This window comes from Sinocyclocheilus anshuiensis, unplaced genomic scaffold, assembly GCF_001515605.1.
Source record: "Sinocyclocheilus anshuiensis isolate Anshui unplaced genomic scaffold, SAMN03320099.WGS_v1.1 scaffold1075, whole genome shotgun sequence".
Lineage (NCBI taxonomy): Eukaryota > Metazoa > Chordata > Actinopteri > Cypriniformes > Cyprinidae > Sinocyclocheilus > Sinocyclocheilus anshuiensis.
The window spans coordinates 737,259-746,846 of record NW_015544163.1 but is presented as its reverse complement, the minus strand read 5'-3'; the positions used below and the strand labels follow the sequence as shown (position 1 = coordinate 746,846).

Here is a 9,588-nt window from a genome sequence, read left to right as displayed (position 1 = left end):
ACCCATCTCCACCCCTAAACCTACCAATCTCCACCCCCTGATCCCTAAACCCACCCATCTCCACCCCTAAACCTACCAATCTCCACCCACTAGATGTGGATCCAACCACGCCCCCTGGATCTTGTGTTCTGCCGTGAGGGGCTACTGTGCCACCCAGCACTTGCACTCTCACATGCTTTCTTTCACTGCGTCAGCGCTCAGACTCCGCCCTCCGCTTCGGACAGAGGCCTGTGATTGGCCAGCAGACCTCCACCCCTCAAGCCTAGATCAGATGCTCCGACTGACGGAGATGAACAGACTAAGGTTTATTCAGACGGTGTCGTGCGGAGATCAGAGCTGTTATACAGGAATACGTCTGGAAGATCTAGAAACACACACACACACACACACACACACACACACGCACACACACACTTCATTTCACAGGCTTTTCTACTAACCATTAAACTTATGAGTGACTGTTTACTTTCTGTTCCTTGCAGGTGCAATATTGAAATAATGTTTAATCGTAGCCTATTCTCTTTATTCTGTTTGCTATAGATAGATGATCCTAAATGATTGTAAATGATGACTAATTATTATATTAATAACATAATATAGTAATATAGTATTATATTTAGTACATAATAAATATATTATATGTTTTATTATAATTAGAGATTATATTACTTTATTATACTATTTTAAATACTAATAATACTTATTAGAATTATATTAATATTTATTATGAATTAATAATATATTATTTATTATAACTTATGTATTGTCTTGAATATTTCTTATCCTACTTGTAGACCCTAAACAGTCACTCATAATTATACTATATGATAACATATTATTATTGTTGGATTTTGTCTCATAAGCATGAACGTGCATAATATGATCATTTAAAGGCAGTGAAGATAAGTCCATATTATCATTACATCTCACTCAGAAAAAAACGTCATAAAGCGGGTCTTGATCAGGTCAGTTTAGATAAAGTCGTTCATGATTTACTGTCTACTGGTTTGTAATCTGGCAGGGAAACACACACACACAGAGAGAGAGAGAGAGAGCTTCGTCAGGCTTAAGCAGCAATCTGGGTCATGACAAAACCTCCCATTGCTTACAGCTGTGACCTCTGACCCCTGCTGTGTGTTTCTGTACAGCTCCTCATATTCATGCTGCTGCGGCTCATGAAGGACAAGTAGCTTTTGAGTTTAATTGTATATTCTGGTTGTGTGATTCAGAGTGTCTGCGTTACGTGCAGTTAAAGTTGTGTTAGTGTGTGTTTCAGTAGGATTGTGTGTGTGTGTGTGTGTGTGTGTGATTGCGTGTGTGGACGTTTGCCAGCTCCTGGCTCTCCGCTCCTGTTTAATGACCCTTAAATCAGTCAAGAGTTTAATTTGATCTTCTAATCCTTCACTAACGAACAGACACACACACACGCACATTCACAACACACTCGCTTGCTCTTGTGTTTGACGTCTTTGTTAAAATCAATCTTCACCTTTACTGCATCAGTGTGCATGCAGTGTGTTTTTAAGGCAATAAGCTTAGTTACTTACATTATTATATTAATATATTACATTATTATATATAATTTAAGTAAATGTATTTATAAAATAATTAAAAATCATATTATTATTCATATTATTATTTTGTAGTTCAAATTATATTATAAAACAACAGCTAATAATGTAATAATAATAATTATTATTGTTTATATACAATTATGTAAATAATAATACTATATTTATAACATTATTATTTATATTATTAATTGGTGGTATAAATTATACTATAAAACAATTATATAAATAATGATGTATTACTATTATAAAACAATACATATATATATATATATATCGTTATTTATAAACATACAAATATTATTATTATTAGTGTTACTTTGTAGCGAAAATTATAATAAACAACTATAAAACTAATATTTATTTTTATAGTATTTTTTATTCATCATTATTACTTATTCAGATGATTATTATTTCGATTTTTAATCAAATATTTTAAATATTTGTAAATATGTGCATCTATAAGGTGGGTTCATGTGTCCACTAGTGGTATTGCACATAACCAAAAATCAACAGGACATGAAACTTGATCCTTTTTTTTTTACTTTTTGAAATAAATTTATCTGGTCTAATAAGCATTTTATAATGATGTTAATGTTTTAATTATGCTACTTCTTTTATAGAAAGGAAGCTTGCTGAGCAAGTTTCCTTTCTATAATGTTAATAAACATGTTTAAACAAATCCTGATTGGTTTTCTCTCTTCTCTGTCTCGGTTTTTCTCCCTCAGTTCTCCCCTCACGTGACACAGCCAGTCCCATAGATCCAGACCAGATCCAGGTTCCGGTCAGGTACGAGCCCGACCCCGCCGACCTCGCCCTCTCCAGTGTCCCGGGACAGGAAATCTTCGACCCACGCAAGCGCAAATTCTCAGCAGAGGAGCTGAAGCCGCAGCCCATGATCAAGAAGGCGCGCAAGGTCTTCATTCCAGAGGACTTGAAGGTAAACATAAACACTAAAGCATGACGCACAAAGAGACGACAGAGAGCAGCCAATCAGAGAGTTAGTCACGAGTCATGTGACTGTAGGCTAAATCTAAATCTGTCTAAAAACATGTCAGAAAATGTATAAAAATACTTTTTTTTTGGTTGTTTTTAAAGAATTTTTGCAGAATAGAATCTTTAATGGAATTTTGTCAACAGCGGAAATTCCAAACGGCAGTGTTAATTTCGTTGATTAATTATTTTCGTCATAATTTTCGTCAACAACATTTTCTCACCGATGAAAACGAGACGATAACTAAAAAAAACTGTTTTTAATGACAAAAACTAAAACTAAAATATACTCTAATTTCTGTTAACAAATAAAAACGAGACGAAAATGTTAGGGAAGGACGATTTGGGAAGATATACAGACTCAGTCGGGACTAATGTTTTACGTGGTAGTTACGAACATTAACTGTGGGGAAACGCGGTGCTGTGGCGCGCTCTACAGGCTCACGCAGCAACGCTTCTGACTGCTTCAGTGCAGGTTGTAATCAATGAATAGCGCACATTTATGCCAAGCGATTTCTTATGAACTAATGTTGATGAATTATGACAATGTTTACTATACAATATTTATATGGTAATATGTTTTAGACGGTTGTAAGAATCTGAACTTGAATGAGTAGCCTGAAACTGTACAGTCAACAGTGCAGACATTTCAAAATAAGAGTCACGGTGTATTTCAAGCTTTTTTCCTGGTGATTATTGATATTTTGGGTACATAAACTGTATTTAGTTTATTTAATTTAATTTCAATTTAATTAACAACTATTGTAGCTTCGGTCTGGGATTCCCCATCACAGGATGGACAGACTAAGAACATCAAAATATTATTTCATAAATACATTTGACTAGTATCAGGTTTTTATAGTTAAAACTAAAACCATACAAATATTCTTCATTAATTGGAATTAAATAAATGTTAACTGAAATTATAAAACAAATCTATAGAATAGGAAATAAATATCTAAAATACATCAATTAAAAAAAATATATATTTTATTTCATTTAGTTTATAAGCTTTAGCTTAACATGATGTACTAAAATAAAAAAAAATAAAAAATAATAATAATAATAATAATGCATTACAATTTAACTAATCCCTTTAGATATTAGTCGACTAAATCTACTTCAAATTTAGTCAACTAAAATTGTATGATATTTAGTCGACTAAAACTAGACTAAAACTAATTCAGATGACTAAAACTAAATGGCATTTTCATCAAAAGACTATGACTAAAACTAAATCAAAATTTGCTGTCAAAATTAACTGCCGAACGGATAACTCGTTTTTCATTTGTTTCTCTCTCTCCATCTCCACACAGGACGACAGATACTGGGCACGGCGCAGAAAGAACAACTTCGCAGCCAAACGCTCCCGGGATGCTCGCCGGGTGAAAGAGAACCAGATCGCCATTCGCGCGGGATTCCTGGAGAAAGAGAACGTGGCGCTCAGACAGGAAGTGGCCGACCTGCGGAAGGAACTCGGCCGCTGTAAGAACATTCTGGTCAAATACGAGGCGCGACACGGCCCTCTGTGAGCCCCTCCCACCCCGCACAAACCCCGCCCACCTCCACAAATGCCCTGCCCACCACCAACCCCCCAGGGACTTCTGCGTGCCTCTTTAAGAGGCGACAAATTCTCCTCTTCTTTTTTTTTTCACGTTTCTCTTTTCACTTTTCTCTTTACAAACCCAGTTTGCGTTCTTTAGTTGATTTTGTATTTCATGTGTGTGTTTTTCCTCTTGTGTAGTTTCACACATTCACTTCTCTCTCTTTCCTTTTATTTGTTCCGTTCGTCCATTTATTCCTTCACCAACGATGGATCGTTTATCTGGAAATGGTTTTCTCTGGAGTGTTTTATACACCTGTAACATGGACTGATAAATATTTTCCTCGCCGCTCGCCCTCTTGTCTGTCAATCAACCGCTTGGCCCACCCCCCTCTTCCCAGAGGCTCCGCCCACTTCCTGTTGCTCTAGCTTCTTTTTGTGTATATTAATGTATTTTAGTTGAATAGCTGTAACGCACCGACACCTTTCGTTCTGTGAAGTGTGTAAAACACTAGCTAGCGTCAGAACATGATGTTTGTTTTGTTCTTTTCCTATTCTATGTGTTTTGTCTGTTTTATTTCACCATTTCTTTTAAACCAACACCAGCGTAGTTTTTGGCGTCTTTCCCGCATTGTCCATAGAGCAATAAGCCTGAATCTCTTCAGAGGGCAAAACACATGAAATGTAAGCTAGCCTGTTTCATAGCGCCATCATTTCTGCTGTAGTGCGGAAACTTTCCCTTCAAAACTTTCCCTCCAAAAATGCTGAATCCATATTTTTCTGTCTTTCTGTCTCGCTCTAACTCCCTGCACTAATGCGTGTTTCACAATCTGATCTGGTGCAATGTTTCTACCTACACTATAATCTGCCTGATATATTTATGGACTTTCGTTTTATTTTATTTTTTTTGAATGGAAGAAATTTTTTCAAAAATATTCAGCTGTTAATTACTACTATTGTTATAGCTGTTCTTATTGTTATGGCTGTATAGTAATTTTTCCTGATTGTTTATTGTTTTATTGGATATTTCAGCATGACTTTGCAGAGTTGCAGCCTAAATCTAATTGTGAATGGGTCTTTTTCTTTTCTTTTTTTCCTTCTTTTTTAGGATGGATGATTATTCTATCCTATCTTTTTATTTTTATTGTTATAATTTTTTTTTTTTACCCAGAGCATGTTTTAGAATTTTCATTTGTCAGTACAAGCAGATATTTGTAGTGATTTATTTTCCTTTTTGTTTTGTAGCTTCGCATGTCTGTCGGCTGTATGACTGTAATGAATGTGTTTTAAGAGGTTTTGAGCCATTCGTTGAGCAGGACGGTGTTTTCTCAAATACTGTGGTTGAAATCAGTTTGTTTACTGCAGACCAAAAGATACAGCACACAGATTTATTGATAAAACAGAGTTTTAATGTTTATATATATATATATATATATATATATATTGTTTTTAAGTCAGTACAAACAGATATTTGTAGTGATTTGTTTTCTTTCTTTTTGTTTTGTAGCTTGGCGTGTCTGTCATCTGTATGACTGTAATGAATGTGTTTTAAGAGGTTTTGAGCCATTCGTTGAGCAGGACGGTGTTGTCTCAAATACTGTGGTTGAAATCAGTTTGTTTACTGCAGACCAAAAGATACAGCACACAGATTTATTGATAAAACAGAGTTTTAATGTTTATATATATATATATATTTATATATATATATATATATATATATATATGAAATCTATTCTAAGTTGCTTTTTTTGTACAGTATTTTTCCTATATAATACTGTCTGAATATTTTCAAGGCACAACAAATCCAGAGTAGTGCAAGAGAAATATATGATAGCTTACATATATATCTATTATTCAAAGCTAAGTGACATAGTGTTTTGATATATTATGAAGTATATAACTGGGAGTAAATGCGAAACCCGCCATCATGTCCTCTATTTTGGGCATTAAAAACCTTCTGCACCCTCATATTCAAATAGCCTTTAGTATTCTGTCTCAGGGAATGCTAGCAGCTGGACCTCAAACCATAACTCGTAATAAATATTAAATATATCTATATATATATTGCTGTGTTCTGTACATCAGTCGTTTTTTCCTATAGGAAGGAGCTGCAATTCCTCAGTCTAACTCACACTCTTGATGCTGTGTTTCATTACAGAGCATTTTACAGTATTGCTATTGGTTCTTTGAATGGAAATCTAAAGGCTATGCTTTTTAGTCTATATAATTGAGTCTTTTTCACAGCAGAGTGTTGATATTGAATGTTTAGTGCGGCAGCTCTGAGAGCTTTTGCTTGGTTGAATGTTAGAAAAGTCTTGTTGTCGATGGAGTCACTGGGTTTGAGTACAAGGTTTCGTAAGGTTCTGTAAAAGTTTTTTTTTTTTTCTGGTCTGAGATCAGTTTGTATTCTGTTTATTCTATTAGAAGTTACAGGGTTTAAATACAGGACTTCTGATTTCAGGTCAGAAATTGCGTTTGATGCGCTGGTGACTTTGTCGACAGTAAAAGTCCTCGTCTGCCCCAGTTCAGGCCAAAGTTGAGATGTGCACAGATTTGTATTATTGAAGATTGATGGGGAAGAAATTACACTGTTTTTTTTTTTATTGTTTCATTTAATTTCCTTTGATTTTCTTCCTCATGTCTGTTTGTTTGTGGTATAAATGCAGATGTGAGACGCATGTATAAAGCCCTGTATAGTCTGTTTCTATCTGTGCAAAACTGAAATAAATCCAGGATTAAGCCAAACTGCTTCTCGTCAATAATGACCCCCGAAAATACCATTTCACCAATGTGTTCCTCTCCTTGTTAGATGGGAAAGTTATTTCAGGTTAAATAGGTTTGAGTCCTATAGGCCACCATTTATGTTTCCTTCATGTGCTATCAAAATTATCGTAAATATGAACAAATTGGACATGAACTGCCTATCAGTTTGTAGTTATGACTGGGAAACTGAGATCATTTTGATACCTGATTTTCCAAGTTGCGCGAATCATAAATTTTAAACATGGCGTAGGAAAGAACTATTGTTGCAGTGATGGTTGTAACATTAACGAAATTTCGCACGCACAAAATATCCATTTGCAATTGTCACGCAACGTATATAGCATTGCTCACACAGAAATCATATATCATGTAACCAACTTGAAAATGAACGTTTTCGCTATCACGCTATTGGAATGACTGGATTTCGCACGTGAATTTTCGCTGAAAAAAAAACCCGGTAAATGTGAACGCATTGTCCTTACATCCATGTATATTGACGTATAACAAATTGGTGTGTATTTTTATGTATTTTACACAGCGAAAGCAGCATATTTCACTGAAATATAAGAATAAAGTAGCAACCATCTCGATATTTAGCGCGGATTGTAAACTAACCGTATTTTATTCAAAATATGATCACATTCGACATCAAAGCAGCTGAACTCGATTAATTCGTTATTAACCAACTTCAGAAATGAGAAATTTCTGATAGCACGTGAAAGCAGCATTAGACCAGAAACAGCTCAAGATGGACAGTTTGGCAATCTTGCGTAATCTTATAAATTCATTTTTGCAGTAGGCTATTCCGTTTTCCAGGACACCGCAGTGAGATTGTGTGAAACTGCTTGGCGTCTTTCTTTGGTAAAATTCCCTACCTCAGTCCTGAAAGGAACCTATAACCATATTGAACCTGTTTAGTCCAGTGCCTTGAATTACAACATACGTTTCCACACACATTTTAAAGCTTAAATTACTTGGACCGGATCGAACATGCATGGAAAGGGCTCCCGCGCTGCTCCAATCAGACTGACCCCAAAATGTCTTTGTCTTGAAAAGACAAAAACCGCCGTATTGAAGGCAACACCTGCAGACAGTCTATGAGAGAGACTCAAAGCTGGAGATGTTTGATCTTGTGTGTCACGCAAATGGAAGCAGAAACCTGAACCTTTACTCTCTGCTGCCACCTTTTGACTCCTTGTTTCTCTGTACATTTAGTGTCCAATAAAGACTTCAGATTTTCTCTCAACATCTGTGATTGTCTTTTTTCATAACTTGGTTTGTCTGAATTCTAGACATTAGCCTATTTGTTCTATTCTAGAAATTATACAAATTTGCGATTAAAATCAGGTTGGGTATATTATTTCATTTTGATTACAATAATTCAAAAAGTTTTTTTTTTTCTTATAGGAATAACATGCACTGATAAATCACTCCAAAACATTATTTCAGTACATAAATTATTATTACACATGTATGATTAATACATGTATAATTAGTATACATGGATTATTAATAATATAATAATAAATAACATGACACAAAATACAATATAGCAATAAAATGTAATTGTTTAAAAAAATATAAATAATAAATATATTTCTCCTTTATATCAATACTTTTTTTGAATTTAGATTACTTTGCTAATACATTCGTCTCTAAATAGTACATTTCTTTACCAATTTCTATTCAAAATAAGCCGTTTCAGTAATTTCACTATAAACTCTCATTTCATTTTCAACAACATTAATACACTGTATTAACATGAAGTAACAATATATTTTTTCAGCAATTATTAATCTTTGTTAGTTAATAACAATACAGTTGCTCATTGTTCACATAAGTTTCCAGTGCATTAGATATTGTTAACAATAACATGATATTAACATTTTGGTAAATATTCAATGATGAACGTCGAGATTAATGAATGCTACAGAAGCACTAATTCTTAGTTAATTTTATCCAATGTTAACAAGTGAGATCTTATTGTAAAGTGTCAAGTGGAAAATTATTAAAAGTAAATCCTACACCTTTTTTTCAAATAATCAAATGATCAAATAATAGCAACCGCCTTAAAGTCTTCATTGTGCCATGTGTGAAACATGGACTGAGCCACAATATTCCAGACGAAATGATCACAAACACACATGCACGAGAGTTACTGCTCGTGTTTATTAACACTTTAGAGACTTGTTCAGTATTGGACACATGTAGTCTTTATAGTAACACCAGCACCAAAACACTAGAATGATGTGTGATGAGAACATCAGAAGCGTTAGAAGAAGTTTTGGAGTTGGATTTGAGTCAGAATTATGTGCCAAAACAGGTTGTAGAAAGATTTTTACAAAAGTCTGTCCCAGAGTATAAGAGGTGGTCAAAATGTCCTAACACATCTCATCAGACATCCCCAAATCATAACGAAACTTACAGAATTACAAAAACAGGACATATAATAATTAACCAGCAAAAAATCTAATAGCATATGAAGAAGAAATGTGTAGAAAACCTGCTTTTACTTGTATCAGCGCTTGCATAAACGTTCGTTTTAAAGTCTGTAATTACAGGATGAAAAAGTAATTCTGGATATTCCGACACGACATGAGAAGAAGAATAAGCATGTTTATAGACCACAGTGAAAATATTACAAAACAAGAGCTTCAGGCTTTATGCGAAAACACTTAAATATGCAAGCAGCTGCATATCGGATCACAACGTTTCCTG

General features: G+C 34.5%; 1 protein-coding gene across 2 annotated transcripts in view; it reads left to right on the top strand.

Moving 5' to 3' along the window:
- Positions 1 to 5,181, top strand: part of LOC107695693 (hepatic leukemia factor-like) — a 15,283-nt gene extending 10,102 nt beyond the window's left edge. For both annotated transcript variants that reach the window (XM_016495700.1, XM_016495699.1), the window contains exons 3-4: positions 2,300 to 2,511; positions 3,881 to 5,181. In XM_016495700.1, the coding sequence (XP_016351186.1) occupies positions 2,300 to 2,511; positions 3,881 to 4,096 (428 nt within the window). In that variant the 3' untranslated portion in view covers positions 4,097 to 5,181. The remainder of the gene's footprint in view (positions 1 to 2,299; positions 2,512 to 3,880) is intronic.
- Positions 5,182 to 9,588: the final 4,407 nt, after the last annotated feature.